Source organism: Mustela erminea, chromosome 9 (genome assembly GCF_009829155.1).
Source record: "Mustela erminea isolate mMusErm1 chromosome 9, mMusErm1.Pri, whole genome shotgun sequence".
Lineage (NCBI taxonomy): Eukaryota > Metazoa > Chordata > Mammalia > Carnivora > Mustelidae > Mustela > Mustela erminea.
This window is the reverse complement of record NC_045622.1, coordinates 63,104,747-63,127,418: the sequence shown is the minus strand read 5'-3', so window position 1 is coordinate 63,127,418 and position 22,672 is coordinate 63,104,747. Positions and strand designations below refer to the sequence as shown.

Here is a 22,672-nt window from a genome sequence, read left to right as displayed (position 1 = left end):
ACCCAAAAGGAACAGAATTGTCTTTGCCAACAAGTCTAGCAGAGAAATTGGGAGTGGCTTCTGACCTGACCCTGGGTATGTGCTAAGTCTTGGACAACCACTGTGATCTGGAAGATGAACTTCTCTGATTAGACAGGACTAAGTCTCATGGTCTAGGTCACACCCCCCAAGGCTATGTAAGAAAGGATCAACACCTCTTGAAAGGTATGGAATGGGAGAATGGCTCCCCAAAGGAAAGGATCCTGAGTAGACAGAATGATATGTCACAGAGACATTACATAAATACTGTTAGGGCCAATTTAATGTTAAAACCTGTTTAACTATTAGGGCCTGCTTAGCCAGAGTGACTCCATATTGCCTAGGTAGCCATATTGTTGTTTATATCCATGGATTTCATTCCAGGAATAAACACCCCAATAGTTCCTGGTATGGTTCCGGGTATCGATTCCAGGAGTAAATGCCTTAATGATAGAAGCCACATATCTTGGGTCTGCGGTTATGCCCTATAAAACCAGCCTGTGAGATCGGGAGGGGGTCGCTTTCTTTGGAGGCAGCCCTGGCCACTCTGTCTGACTTCTAATGCTTAGCATAGAATAAAGCTTCACATAACTTTCACTTTGTCTCAGTCTCATTCCCCTGGCCGGTCAGTCTAACTTCTAATGTTTGGCATAGAATAAGGCTTTGCATAACTTTCAGTTTGTCTCAGTCTCATTCCTTTGATAATGGACCCCAACATTCTGGGGGCTCATCCGGGATCTAATGACTAGATCTGAGTCAGCATCAGAATTTCTGGGAAAAGCCTCCGGAGGTAAGATCTCGAGATTTTATCCTATAGAATATGGTCTGTCTGTCTGGTTGCAGAGCTCCAGGGTATAGCCCACTGGGGAGAAGCTGGGTGCAGCATTCCTCCCTAGGGCTGGAGTGGATGCAGGGACGCCCTATCCCTCCACTGGGATGCCAGGGGGTTCGAGTCCCCCTAGGCGGTCAGGGGACCGAGAAAATCCCCACCAGCGGCAGGTTGTATTTTTGATTTGGGATTATATTTTGCACACCCTTAGACTTGATATCTGGTTGAGGAAGGGCTGCTGAGTCTGGTCTGCAGTTGTCTTTGTCTTGTCTTTTTTTGGTCTGTTGTGTTGTTTGTTGTGTTTGAAGAAATGGGGCAAGCGGAGAGTAAGGGACCTATGACACCCCTAAGTCTTATTCTCCAGCATTTCAAGGATTTTCAAGGTAAAACCACCCAGTTGGGTGACAAGGTTTACCCAGGAAAACTCTCTAAAACTGGGAATCCTTTTTCTGCCTTCTGGCAGCACTCCCCCTTCTGTTTCTGCACTGACTTGAGTGTGGCCTGCATAACTGGCCACTAGACCAGTCCTTGGTGCTTCCTGCACCATGGCTCCTTCCCTCTTCACTGTCAAGGAGCAAGAAGAGCAGCCCCTGGACCTAACACCCCCCCACTCCAGATCTTCCCACCCATGTCTCAGGTAAACATTAAAAGTGGAGTTGGTCCAGGTGAAACGTAAATCAGTATTTGAACTAAGTTAAGTTTTTTGGTTTAATTAAGATAGACATGTCTTTAAAGTTACAGCAGTAAATGTGAAACTTCAACCAAAGTTTACTGAAGGTCAAATAAGCTCATGCCATTTGTTAAAATCTGTTAGCAAAGAAATAACTGAACTGATGGTTAATTGTCTGTCTCAAAGTTTTAATGGGCAATTGTTAAAGTAACTTTCAAAGTCTTTGGTAACCTGAAACCTCAAAGTTTTGATTGGATGACAAATAGAATTAAATTTGTTGGACATCTAGGTCTTAACCAATTGGGATAAAATGCTAAAGCATTGAGTACTTGATGTAGGTTTGTGCTTTTGACTTCTTATTGCAAAGAAACTAAGAATATTTAAATCTGTTGGTAAACATGTTTTGTGCTTAACTGATTCATAAATTTGCCATCTACAGAATTCTGTTGTAACTGTTCACAACTGGTTAATACTTAACCATCACTAGAAACTAAAATGTTTCTAAGAATAGAAAATTCTGCTAACTGTAACTAAAACTGATGGAAGTAAGGGAAATAATCCTATATGTAAAAAAGTAGGAGATACATAAGAAAGCTAAGGAATGGGAATACATTTTGTTAAATAAAAGGTAATTTTGTCCTAAATGAGATGGTTGTTTGAAAGGAAATGGCTTGGGACAAAACCTGGATACAAAAGAAAGTTGTAGAAGGTTTGTGAAGGGAAATTTTCAGAAAAAAAAAATTAGGTATGGTCAGGACAGACTACCAAAAGAAAAACGCCATAAGGTTTTTATTAAAAGTTTTAATGTTGTCTGAAAAACCAGAGGAAAGGCAGTTGACTGATAGTAAGTTTTAAAAAAAACTGTACACACAAAAAAGAGGGTCTAAGAGAGTAAATAGTTTTGTCTTAAAGTAAAAATATCTGGTTGCACCAGAACATGAAAGGAGATAATAAAAACTAAACTTGAGGGTATATAGTGAGTCGTAGAAGGCTTGGGAAAGTGACTTTTATTTGCCTTGGTTTATAGGTTTGAAAGAAAACAATGAAATATATTAAAAATTTGACCATATTAGATCAGTTTTGATGGATTTATTCACAAGAAGGGAGAAAAGACTAATAAATCTTTTCCTGTAAAATGTTTCTGTTCAAATGAGGCAGAGTATTTATGGAAGGAAGACTAAAGCCCTGTGTCATGACAAATCTATATTGGTGATCCATTCAAGTAAATGTTAAAATCAGAGGGCAGTAAATCTTGCCTTTGCCAGTCAGTCAGCCCCAGATATAAGGAAGAAACTTCAGAAAATTGAAGGAGTTGAAGGAAAGAATTTGACTGAGTTAGTGGGAATAGCAGAAAAGGAGTTTAACAACAGGGATACACAAGAAGATGAAAAACAGACTAAAAAAATAGTTAAAGTTTTGGCATTACATGAGGCAGGAAAGAGACAGGAAAAAGTTAGTGGAAAAGAAAAAGGCAGGTAGTCAATGGAAATGGTCAATGGAAAAAAAAAAAAGGCCTAAACACAGAGAAAAAAGGTGGGAAGGCTTAGATTCAGATCAGTGTGCTTACTGCAAGGAAAAAGGACACTGGGCCGGAGAGTGCCCTAAGAAGAAAACGGCAATGCTGGCCACCAAAGACTGAAGGGGCCATGGTTCGGAGCCCCTCCCTAACCTCGGGTTAAAATTGAGGTGGAGGGGAAATCAATTGATTTTTTGGTGGACATGGGAACCCAATTTTCATCATTACTAAAGCCTATGGGAAAACTATCTGGAGAGGAAGTCTGGGTACAAGGGGCAAATGGCACAGAAAGACAAATGGAATGGACAATAGAAAGGACTTTAAATTTGGCCTCGGGAGTAGTCAAACATCAATTCTTGGTCCTTCCTAATGCCCCATATAACCTGATGGGAAGAGATCTCCTCCACAAACTATGGGCTGGCATTCAGTTCTCGTAAGGAGATATGACTCTGACTTTGGGACAACCCACTGTGCAGATGCTTGTGGCAGCAGTATATGAACATCTCCTTTACAAGCCAGTCTCAAAACAAGTGGAGATAAGGGAGGGAAGCCTTCTCCAAACCCTGAGGGTTGAGTTTCCCAAAGTCTGAGCAGAAGGGAGGCCTCCTGGCCTGCCCAAAGGACTGCATCCAGTAGTGGTACAGTTAAAAGCAACAGCTATGGCCGTTCGAGTCTGGCAGTACTCCCTCCCCTGGGAAGCAAAGGAAGGGTTCAGAAAACACATTAACTGCCTCCGAGGAGACGTGATTCTAGTTCCTTGCAAGTCTCCACAGAACACACTTTTACTGCCCGTCAAAAAGGCTGAAACTGGGGAGTACCGACCCGTTCAGGACTTGCAGGAAGTTAACAAATGGGTTGAAGATATCCACCCAACGGTGCCCAACCCCTATACCCTACTTTCCCTCCTAGGCCCCAAAAGAACTGTGTATACCATCTTATATCTCAAGGATGCATTTTTCTGCATACCTTTGGAAAGGGAGTCTCAACCCCTCTTTGCTTTTGAGTAGTCTGACCCACAGGAAGGGTTCCAGGGCCAGTTCACCTGGACAAGACTTCTCCAAGGATTCAAAAATTCACCCACCATCTTCGACGAGACCCTACATGAGGATTTGTGTGAGTACAGAATCACCAAAGCGGAAGTCACTCTGTTTCAGTATGTTGATGACTTGCTAATAGCCACTGAGGACGATATGTCATGCTTGCGGGGGGTGGGGGGGTGGGGGGTGGGGTAGTGTGAGGTGTGGGGGTTGAGGGGTGGGACAAAAGCTCTCTTACAGACTGCAGGAAAAAGGGTATCAGGTGTCAGCAAGGAAAGCACAGCTCTGTCAGATCCACGCCACTTATTTAAGCTTTGATCTCCACTAGGGAGTGCATTCACTGTCTGAGTCCAGGAAACAGAAGATCACCCGATACTCCTGCCCCACCATGCCCCAACAAATGAGGGAGTTTCTTGGGACGGTGGGCCATTGTAAGCTGCGGATACCACAGTTCACAGAGATTGCCCGACCCCTCTACGAACTTATTAAGGGAGGACTCACTATGGTAGAGTGGACAGCTGAGGCAGAAGGAGCATTTTGAAAATAACAAACAGCCTTACTGAGTGCCCCAGCACTGGCCATACCAGATGTTACCAAGCTTGTATGTAGATGAAAAGGCAGGGGTGGCCAAAGGGGTTTTGACTCAGACTCTGGGGCCTTGGCAAAGGCCAGTAGCCTATCTTAGTAAAAAACTAGATCCTGGGGCACCTGGGTGGCTCAGTGGGTTAAGCCTCTGCCTTCGGCTCAGGTCATGATCTCAGCGTCCTGGGATCGAGCCCCACATTGAGCTCTCCGCTCAGTGGGGAGCCTGCTTCCCTCTCTCTCTGGCTGCCTCCCTGCCTACTTATGATCTTTCTGTCAAATAAATAAATAAAATCTTAAAAAAACCCCCAAAAACAAAAAACTAGATCTAGTAGCAGCTGGGTTCCCCCGTGCCTCTGCATAAAGGCTGCCACGGCCCTCCTGGCCAAGGATGCAAGTAAATTGACTTTGGGTCAAAATCTCATCTTGACCACTACTCATGCTATCAAAGGCCTCCTCCGGACTCCACCAGACCGATGGATGACAAATGCCCGAGTGACAGGGTATCAAGCCCTCCTCCTCAACGAACCAAAAGTGATTTTTCAGGCCCCCGGTGGTGCTAAATACAGCTACTTTGCTGCCAGAAAAGCTAGCTGACCACCGACATGTCTGCGGGGAGGTCCTAACCAAGAACACAGGAATAAGGCCTAACCTCGGAGACACTCCCCTCCCAGATGCAAAGATGACTCTGTTCACAGATGGAAGTAGCTACATGGCCAATGGAAAGAGGTATGCGGGGGCTGTGGTGGTTTCTCCTGAACAGGAGCTCTGAAAGGCGGTCCTGCCACACGGAACCTCAGTGCAAAAAGCAGAGCTGATTGCACTCACCAAGGCACTGCAGATGGCCAAGGGTAAGATCGCCAACATCTATACAGACAGGGGTACAGCAAATACACCTTTGCTACTCTCCATATACATGGGGCTATTTATATTAAAAAAAAAAAGGAGCCTATTAACAGCAGAAGGAAAAGAAATTAAAACAGAAAAGAAATATTGGCTCTTCTTCAGGCTATTTGGGACCTGAAAGAGGTGGCCCTTATGCATTGCCCGGGGGCACCAAAAGGGGACTAATCTGGTTTCAAAAGGAAACCAATTAGCGGATCAAACAGCAAAGCAAGAAGCCAGGGAAATGGCTCAAGAACTGCTTACACTCCGGCTCCAGCCCTACCAGAAAAACCAGATTATTCAGAGGAAGGTTTAAAACATTTACAAAAATGGTCTAAATTAGACTATAAGGGGATTGGGCTAAGACTAGAGCAGGAGAGTTAATTCTTCCTCGAAGACTAGGAAAAAAAAAAATCAGTAAGCCAAATACATTGGGGCATTCATTTAGGGACATGCAAGCTTAAGGAGCTTGTGGGTAAACAGTTCCAGGTTTCTAAATTAGGGCGTATGGCTCAGGATATGGTTGATAGATGTGCTCAATGTCAGGCGGTAAATGCAGGAGGAACTAGGATGGGAAGAGAAAAAAGAGAAAGAGGAAGGAAACCAGGAATTTATTGGGAAGTAGATTTTACAGAGATGAAACAGGGAAAGTATGGATACAAGTATATGTTAAGTTTTTGTGGATACCTTTTCAGGCTGGGTAGAGATTTTTTCCGCCAAACATGAAACGGCAGGAATGGTGGCCAAAAAGCTACTAGAGGAAATAATTCCTAGGTTTGGGTTGCCTCTCGCAATTGGGTCAGACAATGGCCCTGCATTTGTGAATTCAGTCTCACAGGCATTGGCCAAGGCCATGGACACTAATTGGAAACTACACTGTACTACTGGCCCCAGAGCTCCTCACAAGTAGAGAGAATGAACTGGACTCTTAAAGAGACTCTAACAAAGTTAATTCTGGAGACTGGTGGTGGATGGGTGGGTCTTCTTCCTTTTGCCCTCCTTAGGGCATGGTGTACACCCTACTTAAATAAGGTTACCCCATTTAAAATAATGTTTAGGAGAACCCCTCCACTCTGCCCACAGCTACAAGAGGTTGCCCTAGCGGAAATGACTGATCAGTCTGTACTCCAGTCACTGCAGACACTACAGTCTGTCTTTAAAAAAGCCCACACAGGGATCCAAGCTGCCTACACTGAGACGGAGATGGAGATGGAACCACATCCTTACCAACCCAGAGACTTGGTTTAGATACGCTACCACCAAATGGAAAACTTGGAGACTCATTAGAAGGGACCATTCACTGTCATCCTGACCACCCCCACGGAACAACACTCAAGGTTAACAACCCCTCAGGTAAGCCTGTTTTCACCCTTGAGAACCGGCTGAAGAGTCAAAGAATTGACTAATCTTCAAATAAAAGGGGGGAATGTTAGGGCCAATTTAATGTTAAAACCTGTTTAATTATTAGGGCCTGCTTAGCCAGAGCGACTCCATATTGCCTAGGTAGCCATATTGTTGTTTACATCCACGGACTTCATCGCGGTAATAAATGCCCTAGTAGTTCCTGGTATGGATCTGGGTATCGATTCTGGGAGTAAACGCCTTAACAATAGAAGCCACATACCTTAGGTCTGAGGTTATGCCCTATAAAACCAGCCTGTGAGATCAGGAGGGGGTCACTCTCTTTGGAGGCGGCCCTGGCCAGTCAATCTAACTTCTAATGCTTGGCATAGAATAAGGCCTTGCATAACTTTCACTTTGTCTCAGTCTTGTTCCTTTGATAACAGACCCCAACAAATACAAGTGTGTCTGATGGTCTGGGGCTCCCTGAGGGGGCTGGGTAAAAGAAAGAGGTCATGAAACCCCTATGTGTAGAAGTCTGAAAGAATGGGTCCCACTGGGCTCCAGAGCTTGGTGGTTGAAGGGAGCAAGAATTCCAGGAGCAGAGAGAGGATAAGTTCACCTGGTGTGGACTTAGCCTCCCTCTGGGGAGTGGGAGGTACATACTATGGGAAAGAGAAGGCTGTGTACAAAGGGAGGAACACTGTCCCTGGGAACAGCCATGGGGACCCCCTCTGAAAGAGCAGGCTTTGAGAATGGCAGGTGGAGGAAGGTCATGAGAAAAAATACAAGATGTCCAGTTACATTTGAATTTCGGATAAACTATAATTTTTTTTTTTGCATGAGATACACACTAAAAGACTACTTGTTTATCTGAGGTTCAAATGTAACTGAGCATTCTATATTTTATTTGCTTAATCTGGCAACCCTAAGTCGAGGAGGGCAGCGGGGAGCAACAGCAACCATGAGCCCCATGGAGTAACACATCAGCTGCTGTAGCTCCAGTTAGTCCTGATATTTTTCCCATCTTTCCTCCCCTTCTCTGGACTCTTAAAGTCAAAGTGGCCTTTTATAGAACCAACAGACTTGTGGGACTCCCAAGCAGGTTAAAAATGTGAGTATTCTTGGGAATATGTGGAGAACATTTGCTGGAAAAAGACTGAATTTATGTTAGTAAATCCGTGGCAATTTTGAGGTTGGATTGGTGTGCAAATCCATTTTCATCATGGTTGTCACTGACAATGCTTTCTCTCAGACAGGTTAGAATTTCCTCTTCCTTTTTGAAACATTGGCAGACATGCAACTCCCTACTCATCCAAACAAAACAAAACAACCAACCCCAAAAAGCCCCACCAAAAATCCCCCACACAAGACAAAACAAAACACACTTCTCAGAAAAATGATAGTATCTGTGTTTCACAACATCCATGTTGGGCTCTTAGCAATGCTCTTCACAGTCAGACTCACCCTGAGTGAAAGGATGGTGACTCTCAGGAAGGTCTCTTCCTTAGTAGGTGTCTAACTACTCACCCCTTTACTTCTCTTATAATCGTTTCCTCCCCTTTTTTTGGTTTATGTTTTTTTAAAAATTTTTTATTTCTTTTCAGCGTAACAGTATTCATTGTTTTTGCACCACACCCAGTGCTCCATGCAATCCGTGCTCTCATTAATACCCACCACCTGGTTCCCCGACCTCCCACCCCCCCGCCCCTTCAAAACCCTCAGATTGTTTTTCAGAGTCCATAGTCTCTCATGGTTCACCTCCCCTTCCAATTTCCCTCAACTCCCTTCTCCTCTCCATCTCTCCTTGTCCTCCATGTTATTTGTTATGCTCCACAAATAAGTGAAACTATATGATAATTGACTCTCTCTGCTTGACTTATTTCACTCAGCATAATCTCTTCCAGTCCCGTCCATGTTGATACAAATGTTGGGTATTCATCCTTTCTGATGGAGGCATAATACTCCATAGTGTATATGGACTGCACCTTCCTTATCCATTCGTCCGTTGAAGGGCATCTTGGTTCTTTCCACAGTTTGGTGACCGTGGCCATTCCTGCTATAAACATTGGGGTACAGATGGCCCTTCTTTTCACTACATCTGTATCTTTGGGTAAATACCCAGTAGTGCAACTGCAGGGTCATAGGGAAGTTCTATTTTTAATTTCTTGAGGAATCTCCACACTGTTCCCTTTTACTCCTGGACTTGAGAACCAGACCCCAAAACATGTAAAGTCCTTGAAGAGATTCATTTACAGAATTCCCTTGCCCTGTTTCTATTCACTCTGCATCCTTCCATCACCAAGATTTGAAATTCTGTCTTCTTCACCCACTATATCCATGTCCTTCAGGACAATCAAAGTACCCTCTGCAAGATTTCTTGTTTTATTCACCCATTCCATCCTATTTGTACTTCCTTCCAATCTGTCTTGCAAAAACAAAACAAAACTAAACTAAACAAATGAAATTTGTTTGGGTTTCTTTATATTCATGCAATAATTAAGAGTAGACAATGTGCCTTTTCATATATATATGGCAATTAAGTGTTGGCTCATCATTACTCATTAGTCTCCTTCCTTTGCTAACAATACCTTTATTTCTCTCTGGGAATTTTTTTCATTAAATTTTTCAGGTATGCGCAGTTGGGATAGATGGTATCCTCAGTCAGGGTAAGTACCATAAAGTGCATTATTTGACAGTATTTTCCATTCTCATCAGTCATGTTGTTTAGTTCATGATTTCTCATGTAATATTACCACAGCAAATGATATGGGAAGGGTCCTTGAATTTTTTTTTTTTTTTTTTTTTTTTGGTGAATAAACACCTTTTCCCCATGGAATAACTGGTATGTTTCCCACTGGGCACAGATTAGCTAAGCTTTGGCAGCCTTATTGTCTCTAGGAGGGGAGAGCTTCCTGGAGAAAGAACCTACTCTAAGAAAACAGGATGAAAAATAGAGAAAGAGAATCCAGATCCTGTTCACCTTATATTAGTTTAGGATAAAGCCAAGCCTGCAGAGTCATTCATCCCTACAATTTGCTGGGACTGAGCCAATGGTCTCATTGATTGTTCAAGTCAGTATAAGCTAATCTATGAGTCCCTTGGTTCTTACACATACCTTGTGAGATTAATAATCTTATTTTAGCAGAAAAGTAATAGAGACAGAGAAGTTACATATTTGCTCAGTCATACAGTTAGTCCAGATGTTTTCTCTTCAAGGTAAAAAACACCAACTATAAAATCACCTGAATGACTAATGCCCCTCCACCCCCACCAAATTTTCAGTGTTTCCATATTTGTACTGGAAAATTTAAAAAAAATGGTAATGGCATGTAGGCTTCCCACAAAATCACTTCAACCTGCTTGTCTTAACATGTTTCCTATCACTGCAGAAACTGTCCTTCCCACATAGTCCATCTAGATAAACCTGCCTTTGCTCATGCCCCCATCCCTTTCTCTCTACTTCACTCCGTTTACTAACATTCTCTCAGCCCCTGCTTTCATTCCTTAAATGGGGGGGGGGGCGGGTGCTCATCATGATGGAATTGAGTCTCTTGAGTGAAGGGATATTTATCCCTATAGAAACCTGAAAGAGTGTTGTTTCAAGTTAGAGCAGTTGAGTTTTCTTATGTCTATAGGGGAAATTCTATATAATTTTGAGTGTAGGTTCTCTAGAGAAGAATTCTCCAAGGGCAAGCATTCAGTGCCATATAATGGTATAAAAACAGTACATTTATTCACTGAGTTGTATTTATGGGAGAATTGGTTCTTTTCTTTCTTTCTTTCTTTCTTTCTATCTTTCTTTAACAAAGGAGGTGAAATATCTGATTAAATGGGATGAAAGTCAGAGGTAAGAAACTGAAGGTAAGAACCCGAAGATTCTGCTTATGTACCTGTTAGTGGGTTTTCCACTTATAATTCTTCTCACTGATAATGGAAGATGCTTATCAGTGCTCGGATGGGAATGCCAAGTACTCTGCCTTTCGTAGTCACATAAAACTTCAGGCAATAATTAGAGCTTTAGGGGCACCTGGGTGGCTCAGTGGGTTAAAGCCTCTGCCTTTGGCTCAGGTCATGATTGCAGGGTCCTGGGATCGAGCCCCACATTGGACTCTCTGCTCAGCGGAAAGCCTGCTTCCTCCTCTCTCTCTCTGCCTGACTCTCTGCCTAATTGTGATCTCTGTCTGTCAAATAAATAAATAAACAAACAAACTCTTTAAAAAATAATAATTAGAGCTTTAAGTAGTTCGCTCACACTAATCATTGATTCATAGAGCTTTGTAGCTGGGGTGGGTGGTGGTCAGAAATAAGGCCAGTCATGCGCAAAGATGAAACCCAGAGGAAAGAATGATTTGTTCAAGGTCGCACAGGAAGTTAACAGTAGAGCTGGAAGTACATGTCATTGGATCAGTCAGGTCAGCATTAGGATAACTCATGCAAATGGGAAAAGATGGAGCATTCCAGTTCAATTGTTCTTTTTTCTTTTCTTTTCCTTCCCTTCCCTTTCTTTCCCTTTCCCCTTCCCTACCTCCTTCCCTCCCTCCCTTCTTTCCTTTTCTTTTTTGAAGATTTTATTTTTTTATTTGAGAGAGAGAGAGCACAGTGAGGGACATAGGGAGAAGCAGACTCTCTGCTGAGTACGGAGCCTGATGCAGGGATCATGACCTGAGCTAAAGGCAGATGCTTAACCACTTAACTGACTAAGCCACCCTGGCACCTCTATCTATCTACCTTTCTTTCTTTTCTCCCTTCCTTCCATTATCCTTCCCTCCCTCCCTTCCTTCCTTCCCCTCTCCCTCTTTCTTCCCTCCCTCCCTCTTTCTCCCTTTCTTTTCTTTTCTCTCTCTCTTTCTTTCCTTCATCATTCATGAAGACAGTGATTTAGATTTGTTCTAAATTTTGATAAAATTTTATCAGCCCCCTGAAGTTCACCTTTTTTTAATAAGATACTCTAAAGTTTCATACTTTTAAAACTTACTGGTTTTATATACTTGGAACTTAATATATATTTTTCTCTACTACAAATAGTACTTAATTTTTTTTCTGACAGAGTCCACCTTACTAATTTTAGGAGATTTTTTTTTAAATTCCCAAAATGTAATTATTGAAGTTAATACAGACATTTGAATTATCACCATGGTTAAACTCTTTAAATCACCTTGCCCTTTAGTATCTGTTAATGTCTTAATAATCTGAGCTCAAGACAATAATACATATCCTCAGCTTGCTTGTCCTTCTGCGGGCCTGGCTTCTTCATGTCCCACAGTGAAATTCTGCCAGTTTTCAAAACACCCTCCAAAGGCCAGGAGGCCTCCATTCTAGTACTAAGATGTCATCAAGCCCCTTTGGTTTGAACAAGTCAGTTTACCTCCCTCTGTCTTCTTCTAGTTCCTGGCTCTTCCACCCATAACACCCTATGATTATGGTTGTTTACTTCCCCTCTCCATTCAGAAGTAATTTTTGCCTTTTAAAATTTCTAAAGAACTTGTTCCCATCTCATTTCCCTTAAATGCCAGCCTGAGAAATGGGCATTTTATTTTACAAATAAGAGGAGACCCTGAAGGTTCTGGGAGGGAGGATGATATTATTTTGGTAGAAGTATGAGGAACAGATTGGAAGAGAAGTCAGAAAACATGGAAAAGCCAGTTAGGAGACATTAAATGGTCAGGGTGGTTGGGGAGGAAAAGGAGGAAGAAAAGAGGCCATGACTCCAGATTTTAAAGACCTGTGGGCCTGACAGTGGGTAGGATGCTGGGGCCAGAGAAGAATTGGTCTGGGTGACTGGGGAGGAGAAAGGGGACAAGAGAAGTGCTCTGCCCAGAGAAGGGCTCAGAAGAGCAGCTAGATGGGGAGGAAGATGGTCAGCTGTGCTTGGGACTGGTAGGCCCAAAATACTCAGACAGCATGTGTGCCTCTGATGTGTCCATCCACCACTTTTCTATCTTCTCTTCAGCCTCACCCTCATCTGAGTGGAAGGGAAGCTTGCAATTTTCTATGAACAAATCAGAGAAACACCCATATCAGGTCCAGAAGGGATGCCCTGCTCCTAACCACACAGGGGAACTTGAGTACAGGAAGAGTCTGCGGTAGTAGCAGAGTCAGGATTGTGGCCCGACTCTCTAAACCACTGGTATTTCCAATCCTATAGGGGCTGCCAACATCTACAAAAGCCATGGATTCATTCTGGGGCTTTCTATTCCATTAATTTATGTTTCCTTCAGACACCAGACTCCTTAAGGACAGAGTCCAGACTTCCAAACTTTAATATTTATTCTTCCATTTATTCAACAAATATTGGTTTAACTTCTATTGTATAACTTATTATCTGTTTTAGGTACAAAGAACACAAGAAAGAACAGAACAAAGCTCCTGTCCTCCTGGAACTTACATTCCAGAAGGGGGAGTTAGATAATAAGCATAAAGCCCAAATAAATATGTGTGATTTCAGATGGTGATAAGTGTTATAACAAAATATAAACCAAGGAAATGGGAGTCACAGTGTGCTGAATAGGGGGTAGGGGCTGCTATTTTATGCTGTGCTGTCAAGGCAGATCTCTCTGTTAAACTTATGTCACAAATGTTTTTGAGGATACACAGGCTCCATCTGGTGAGTGCACAATCAATGTTTACTGAATTGTTACTGGTTAAATGAACTTGCTAATAATTATGTGTGTGTTGGGTGGTAGGGAGAGGTAGAGAGAGAGATAGAGAGACAGAGAGAGAGAGAGAGAGAGAGAGCGAGCTTAAATCACAGGATCAGAATAACCATAAATGGAATTTTGTATAGTCCCAAATCCATTTTATGGTCACAAAGATGGGAGATGGAGAACTGACCTCTAAAGTTTTTTTATTCAGGCAAGTTTCAGTAGAACTAGTCAGATCCATTCTAACCAAAAATTGTTATACTTGAAACAAATTACATCTGAGATAAGTGCATCTAAAATAAAATCCATTTTGAGTGTTTGTTTGGGTGTATTGTTCATGTATCTCAATTTTAACAAGGCAATATAAATGAATTTTGAATTTTGTCTTTGTAATAAAATATTCATCAAAATTTGTTTTAATTTTGAATTAAGTTATAAATTTTTGTCCTTTTTTGTTATTTCAAAATATTTATTAGAAAAATCATATGCGAAATACAATTAAAAAGAACAGAGATGCAAACATCAATGTGATGGACAATGGAGTCTATGTTTTAAGAATAGGATTTATTTTCAATCTAGCAAAAAAGTTGCCAGAGGACACCTGCTATTTCAAACTTCAAAAGCAAGATTTCTGAGCCAAAATTCCTCATTTCATTTGTATTTGAAAGGTTCTTTCTTAAAACGTATTGGCTATTCTCAAAATTTGCCAACTTGAAGGCTTGTTGAAATGAACTCATTACATCTTCTGCCAAGAATTTCCAACTTGAACTCTCAGCTATTGGACTCTGACTTCATAATTTGTATTCAATGTCCCTAAAAACAAAATGCTCTCCACCACTGACATGAAAAGGCAAAATCAAAGCTCTGTGGCTGAATTCATCCTCCTGGGCTTTTCTAACTTTCCTGAACTCCAAGAGCAGCTCTTTGGGGTTTTCTTGGTTGTCTACCTGGTGACTCTGTTGGGAAATGTCATCATTATAGTCATCATCTCCTTGGAACGGAGCCTCCATGTGCCCATGTACCTGTTCCTCCAGAACTTGTCTGTGGTGGATGTGAGTTTCAGTGCAGTTATTATGCCTGAAATGCTGGTGGTCCTTTCTACTGAGAAAACGTCAATTTCATTTATAAGCTGTTTTGCACAGATGTATTTCATCCTTTTTTTTGGTGGCACTGAATGTTTTCTCCTGGGGGTGATGGCTTATGACCGATTTGCTGCAATCTGTCATCCTCTGAACTACCCAATGATTATGAACAAAAGGGTTTTCATGAAATTAATAATGTTCTCCTGGGTCTCAGGGATCATGGTGGCTACTGTGCAGACATCATGGGTTTTCAGTTTTCCCTTCTGTGGTCCCAATGAAATCAATCATCTCTTCTGTGAGACTCCCCCAGTGCTAGAACTCGCATGTGCAGATACCTTTCTGTTTGAAATCTATGCATTCACTGGCACCATTTTGATTGTCATGGTTCCTTTTGTGTTGATTCTCTTGTCCTACATTCGGATTCTCTTTGCCATCCTGAAGATGCCATCAGCCACTGGGAGGCAAAAGGCCTTTTCCACCTGTGCCTCCCACCTCACGTCTGTGACCCTCTTCTATGGCACGGCCAATATGACTTATTTACAACCGAAATCTGGCTACTCCCCAGAAACCAAGAAGCTGATGTCATTGTCTTACTCACTTCTTACACCTCTGCTGAATCCGCTGATCTACAGCTTGAGAAACAGTGAGATGAAAAAAGCTTTGATGAAACTGTGGCTCAGAAAAGTGGATTTACACCCATTCTGAATGATTGTGCTGAGAAGCCATGTGACATTTGGTCACTGGCTGAACTCTACTTAAATTTATTAAGTGGCTAAACATTCTGCATTCCTTGGTATGATCATGCTTCATTTATTATTTTTCCATGGTCAATAATATATTGGGGATCCATATTTTTGATAGTGTATTCTTGTCATTACTTTTTAAATATAATACAGAGCAGTTAATCCTTTCCTCTACTATGATCATCTAGGTCATTACGGATTGTCATTATAAAGACAAAACTTCAATAAACACCTAGTTCCATACATTGATAACTACTGATGTTTTATTTCTGATAGATTCGTCAGTGTGGGTCTGATGGAAGGAAAGGCATGTGTGCTTACAAGTTTTAATAGCTATGGCAGAACTGCTTTACAAAGTCATGGTTACTTTTCAGGGCGACCTGAATGCACTAATTCTGCTGCACTAATGGGGTAGAGCTTCAAGACACCAGTATGTAGATGAGACTTTTCTTTCTGGAGTGGAAATTTATTCCGTGAATGAGTAGGGAAAATAGGTATTCTGAGGAGACCAAACTTGTTCTACTTCACGGATTCACACAGATTATTATCCAAAACAGGAGTTCTTTTGGTTTATTTCCAGATTTTCACCCAATGATGGTGAGCAAAGAACTACATGAGAACTTTCCTGAGGTCTTGCTTCATACTACTAGTTATCTCTTTTCACTTCATAGACCACTGTTTTTAGTGACTTGTTAAACTTCCCTCTGTAGGCCCAATGTGCCCCCAGACACTTTGGTTATAAACATTGGATAATTCCTTTTTCTTATTGTGGGAAACCAAGTGATTATGAACTATTTATGCATATTTTCTGTGGTCCTGAGTCACATCACTAACTGTGTGATATTCCCTGGAATAATTTATCATCTTGCAACATTTGGAACATTTAATGGTTGCTTGCCCTTTTATTGTCGGTATTCATAGATGGAGGGGACCCTTTATTGAATATATCAAAAGAGCTCCTATTGCTCTTAGTTTCTCTTCCAGGGATGGTAATAAAGGGGGAAAACACTATTCCTATTATCATTCAGCTGTGGAAAAAACAATTTTTAGTTAATACTGCCTCTGCCAAAAATGAGAAGTAGAGATGTAAAACTGACTGGATTTTCACAAAAAGAAATTTTGGTATCAAATGGCCAAAACCAGTTTGAATAACATTTAAATGAGGGGTAATCTTCTTTACAGTAGGGCACTAAACAGACACTTGGAAATCCTTTCATTAGTGTTTGTCCAGAAATTTCCTACTCATAGTCCTTAAGGAGATCAACTAAATAAGTCCATCTAAGAGGGGAAAAAAAAAATCCCTGGAAGTCTAAATCCCAAGCCAATTACTCACTTTCTCTTTTTTTCAGATCTTTATTTAAATTCTAGTTAGCTAACACACAGTGTAATTAGCTTAAGGTATACAATATAGTGATTCATCACTTACAATACCCAGCGCCCAATAGGACAAGTGCCCTCCTTAATCCTCATCACCTATTTCATCCATCCCCCCACCCATCTCCCCTGTGGTGTCTATCAATTTGTTCTCTATAGTTAAAAGTCTGTTACCTGGTTTTCCTCTCTCTTTACCCTCTCCCTGATCATTTGTTTTGTTTATTAACTTCCACATGTGACTGAAATCATATGGTTTTTGTCTTTCTGTCTTACTTTGCTTTGCATAATATTCTCTAGCTCCATCCACATCATTGCAGATGGCAAGCTATTTTTTTTTTTAAGATTTTATTTATTTATTTGAAAGACAGAGATCACAAGCAGGCAGAGAGGCAAGCAGAGAGAGAGGGGGAAGCAGGCTCCCCGCTGAGCAGAGAGTCCGATGCGGGGCTCGATCCCAGGACCCTGGGATCATGACCTGAGCCGAAGGCAGAGGTTTTAACCCACTGAGCCACCAGGTGCCTCTGTTGTTCTTTTTGATAGCTGAGCAATATTCCATCACATAAATATAATACATCTTCTTTATGCATTCATCAGTTGATGGACATCTGGGCTCTTTCCATAATTTAGCTATGGCTGATAATGCTGCTACAAACATCAGGGTGCATATGCCACTTTGAATCAGTATTCTTGTATCATTTGGGTAAATACCTAGTAGTGCAATTGCTGGATTGTAAGGTAGTTCCATTTTTAACTTTTTGGAGAAACTTCATACTGTTTTCCAGAGTGGCTATTCCAGAATGCATTCCCACCAAGAGCTTGAGAGGATTCCCCTTTCCACACTTCCTCACCAACAGCTATTGTTTCTTGTGGTGTAAAATTTAGCCATTCTGACTGGTGTGAAGTGATATCTCATTGTAGTTTTGATTTGCATTTCTCTGACTATAAGTGATGTTGAGCATCTTTTCATGTATCTGATGGCCATCTGGATGTCTTCTTTGGAAAAATATCTGTTTATGTCCTCTGCCCATTTTTTTAACTGATTAGTATTTTTTTTTTTTTTGGTGTTGAGTTATATAAATTATTTCTCTATTTTTGATACTAGCACCTCCATTAGATATATCATTTTCAAATATCTTCTCCCTTTCAGTAAGTTGTCTTTTTGTTGATTGTTTCCTTTGTTTTGCAGAGGCTTCTTATTTTGATAAAGTCCCAACAGTTCATTTTCGCTTTTGTTTCCCTTGCCTCAGAGACATATCTAGTTAGAAGTTGCTGTAGCCTATGTCAAAAAGGTTATTACTGTTTAAATCCTCCTCTTGGATTTCAGTGCTTTTATGTTTTTTTGTTTTTGTTTTGTTTGTTTTTGGTTTCACATAAGTTTTTAATCCATTCTTTTAAAAAAAAAAAGGTTTTATTCATTTATTAGACAGAGATCACAAGTAGGCAGAGAGGAGGAAGCAGGCTCCCTGCAGAGCAGAGAGCCCGATGCGGGGCTCCATCCCAGGACCCTGGGATCATGACCTGAGCCGAAGGCAGAGGCTTTAACCCACTGAGCCACCCAGGCGCCCCATCCATTCTTTTTTTTAATTTAATTTCTTTTCAGTGTAACAGAATTCATTGTTTATGCACCACACCCACTGCTCCATGCAATATGTGCCCTCCATAATACCCACCACCAGGCTCCTCCACCCTCCTCAGATTGTCTTTCAGAGTCCATAGTCTCTCATGGTTCATCTCCCCCTCCAATTTCTCTCAGCTCCCTTCTCCTCTCCATTTCCCCATGTCTTCCGTGTTATTTGTTATACTCCACAAGTAAGTGAAACCATATGCTAATTGACTCTCTCTGCTTGACTTATTTCACTCAGCATAATCTCTTCCAGTCCCATCCATGTTGACACAAAAGTTGGGTATTCATCCATTCTGACGGAGGCATAATACTCCATAGTGTATATGGACCACATCTTCCTTATCCATTCGTCCGTTGAAGGGCATCTTGGTTCTTTCCACTGTTTGGCGACCGTGACCATTGCTGCTATGAACATTGGGATAGAGATGACCCTTCTTTTCACTACATCTGTATCTTTGGGGTAAATACCCAGTAGTGCAATTGCAGGGTCATAGGGAAGCTCTATTTTTAATTTCTTGAGGAATCTCCACACTGTTCTCCAAAATGGCTGCACCATCTTGCATTCCCACCAACATTGTAAGAGGGTTCCCCTTTCTCCACATCCTCTCCAATACACGTTGTTTCCTGTCTTGCTAATTTTGGCCATTCTAACTGGTGTAAGGTGGTATCTCAATGTGGTTTTAATTTGAATCTCCCTGAGGGCTAGTGACGATGAACATTTTTTCATGTGTCTGATAGCCATTTGTATGTCTTCTTTGGAGAAGTGTCTGTTCATGTCTTCTGCCCATTTTTTTGACATGATTATCTATTTTGTGTGCGTTGAGTTTGAGGAGTTCTTCATAGATCCTGGATATCAGCCTTTTGTCTGTACTATTATTTTAATCCATTCTGAGTTCACTTTTCTGTATGGTATAGGAAAGTGGTCCAGTTTCATTCTTCTGCATGTTGCTGTCCAGTTTTCCTTGCACCGTTTGTTGAAGACACCCTCTTTTTTCCAGTGGATATTCTTTCTTACCTTGTCCAAGATTAATTGACCATATAGTTGTGGATTCATTTCTGAGTTTTCAATTCTGCTCTGTTGATATATGTGTTTACTTTTGTGCCAGTGCCATACTGTCTTGATCACTACACCTATGTAATATAGATTAAAATCTGGAACTGTGATGTCTCCAGCTTTGTTTCTCCTTTTCAAGGTTGCTTTGGCTATTTGGCGTCTTTTGTGGTTCCATACAAATTTTAGGATTGTTTGTTCTAGCTCTGTGAAAAATGTTGCTGGTATTTTGACATGGATCGCATTAAATCTGTAGATTGCTTTGGGTAATATGGACATTTAACAATATTTGTTCTTCTAATCCATGAGCATGAAATATTTTTCCATTTCTTTGTGTCCTCTTCAATTTCTCTTGTAGGTGTTCTATAGTTTTCAGAATACAGATTGTTTATTCCTAGGTACTTTATGGTTTTTGGTGTAATTGTAAATAGAATTGATTACTTGGTATCTCTTTCTGCTGCTTCACTATGGGTGTATAGAAATGCAACAGATTTCTGTACATTGAATTTATATCCTGTGACTTTACTGAATCTGTGTATCAGTTCTAGCAATTTTTCTGGTGGAGTCTTTGGGTTTTCTATATAGACTGTCATGTCATCTGCAGACAGGGAATGTTTGACTTTTACCCTGTTGATCTGCATGCCTTTTATTTCTTTGTGTTTTCTGATTGCTGAGGTTAGGACTTCTAGTACTATGTTAAATACCAGTGGTGAAGGTGGACATCCCTGTCTGGTTCCTGATGGTAGAAGAAAAGCTCTCAGTTTTTCCCCATTGAAGATGATACCGGGTGTGGGTTTTTCATAGACGGCCTTTATTATGTTGAGGTATGTTCCCTCTATCCCTACTTTGTTGAGGGTGTCTATTATGAATGGAAGCTATACTTTGTCAGATACTTTTACTGCATCTATTGAAAGGATCATATGGTTCTTGTCTTTTATTAATGTGATATATCATGTTGGTTAATTTGTGATTATTGAACCACCATGCAGCCAAAGAATAAATCCCACTTGTTCCTGGTGTGTGATTTTTTAAAATATGTGTCATTGGAATCCGTTTACTCATATTTTACTGAGAAATTTTGCATCCAGTTTCATCAGAAATATTGGCCTATAGTTACTACAGTTTTTACCTGTTTTGGTATCAAGGTAATGCTGGCCTCAGAGAATGAATTTGGAAGTTTCCCTCCTTTTTCTATTTTTGGAATAGTTTGAGAAGAATAGGTATTTAACTCTTCTTTAAATGTCTGGTAGAATTACTTATGAAACCTCTGGCCCTGGACTTTCGGGAGATTTTTGTTTTTACTACTGATTCAATTTCGTTGCTGTTTATCAGTCTGTTCAAGTTTTCTATGTTTTCCTCTTTCAGTTTTGGTGATTTATATGTTTGTAGGAGTTCATTTCTTCCAGGTTGTCCAGTTTGTTGACATATAGTTTTTCATAATATTCTCTTATAATTTTTTATCTTTCTGTGGTGTTGGTTATTATTTCTCCATTTTCATTGGTGATTTTAATTATTTGGATCTTTTCTCTTTTCTTTTCGATAAATTTGGCTAAGGGTTTATCAATTTTATTAATTTTTTTTCAAAGAACCAATGCCCAGTTTCATGGATTGTTTTTTGTTTTTTTGTTTAGTTTCTATATTATTTATTTCTGCTCTAATCTTTATAATTTCCCTTTTTCTGGCTTTAGGTTTTGTTTGTTGCTCATTTTCCAGCTCCTTTAGGTGTAAGATTAGGTTATTTGAGATTTTTCTCACTTCTTGAGGTAAGCCTATGTTGCTATGTACTTCCCTCTTAAGACCAGTTTTCCTGCATCCCATAGATTTTGTACCATTGTGTTTTCCTTTTCATGTGTTGCCATGTGTTTTTTAATTTTTATTTATTTATTTATTTCCATGTGTTTTTTAAAAATTTCTTCTTTGATTTCCTGGTTGACCCATTTATTGTTTAGCAGTATGTTGTTTAACCTCCATATATTTGTGGTCTTTCCAAATTTTTTCCTGTGGTTGACTTCAAGTTTCATAGCATTGTGTTCAGAAAATATGCATGGTATTGGGCACCTGGATGGAATAATCAGTTAAGTGCTCAACTCTTGGTTTTTGCGCAGGTGGTGATCTCAGTGTCATGAGATGGAATCCCATGTTGGGCTCTGTGCTCAGGGCAGGGTCTTCTTTTTCTCTCTCTCTCTCTCAAATAAATTTTTAAAAATATTTTTTTAAAGAAAATATGCATGGTATGATCTCAATCTTTTTGTACTTATGAGGCCTGATTTGTGACCTATATGTGATCTGTTCTGGAGAATATCCTATGTACATGTAAAAAGAATGTGTGTCCTGCTGCTTTAGGATGAAATGTTCTGCATATATTTGTGAAGTCTATCTGATCCAATGTGTCATTCAAAGCCACTGTTTCCTTGCTGATATTCTGTTTTGATGATCTGTCCATTGATATAAGTGGAGTGTAAAATTCCCTAAACTAATTGTATTATTACCAGTGAGTTTCTTTATGCTTGTTATTAATTATTTTATATATTTTAGTGCTCCTATGTTGGGCACATAAATATGTACAATTGTTAGATCTTCTTGTCGGATTGTCCTCTTTATTATTATATAGTGCCCTTCTTCAACTTTTGTTGTAGTCTTTGGTTTACAGTCTAGTTTGTCTGATAGAAATATTGTTACTCTGGCTTTCTTTTGATGATCATTTGTATGATGGATGTTTCTTTGCCCCCTGACTTTCAATCTTCAGGTGTCTTTAGGTCTAGAATGAGTCTCTTGTAGGCAGAGATGGAGAGGTCTTGTTTTTATATCCATTCCCACTCAGAGTTTCCCTTTAATACTTCTTGCAGGGCTGGTTTAGTGGTCATTAACTCCTTCAGTTTTTGTTTGTCTTGGAAACTCTTTATCTTTCCTTCTATTCTGAATAATAACCTTCTTGGATAAAATGTTTTGGCTGCATATTTTTCCTATTTATCATGAATATAATGTGTCCCTTCTGGCTTGCCAAATTTCTTGTGAGAGATGTATAACTAGCTTAATGGATTTTCCCTTGTAAGTTAGGGAATTCTTTTGTCTTGCTACTTTTAAGATTTTTTTCTTTATCACTATATTTTTCAAATTAAATTATAATATGTCTTGGGGTTGAGCTATTGATTTTGATGGGAGTTCTCTGCGCTCCTGGATCTGGATGTGTTCTCTCACCAGATTAGAGAAGTTTTCAGCTATGATTTCCTCAAATTAATTTTTTGCCCCCTTTACTCTCCTTTTTCTGTGACTCCT

General features: G+C 40.4%; 1 protein-coding gene and 1 long non-coding RNA gene across 2 annotated transcripts; one reads left to right on the top strand and one right to left on the bottom strand.

Annotated features, from left to right (window-relative positions):
* Positions 1-1,383: 1,383 nt before the first annotated feature.
* Positions 1,384-16,460, bottom strand: LOC116599313. Its single transcript, XR_004289308.1, has 3 exons — positions 16,445-16,460; positions 9,807-9,811; positions 1,384-1,437 (listed from the first exon to the last, which is right to left on the bottom strand). It is a non-coding gene; the product is annotated as an uncharacterized LOC116599313 (long non-coding RNA).
* On the top strand, positions 14,365-15,309 carry LOC116599311 (olfactory receptor 10A3). Its single transcript, XM_032359110.1, has one exon. The coding sequence runs from the start codon at positions 14,365-14,367 to the stop codon at positions 15,307-15,309; it is 945 nt and encodes a 314-aa protein (XP_032215001.1).
* Positions 16,461-22,672: the final 6,212 nt, after the last annotated feature.

Bases quoted from the DNA above. Each gene is read 5' to 3' on its own strand.
- LOC116599311 (XM_032359110.1), top strand. From the start codon at position 14,365: ATGAAAAGGCAAAATCAAAGCTCTGTGGCTGAATTCATCCTCCTGGGC.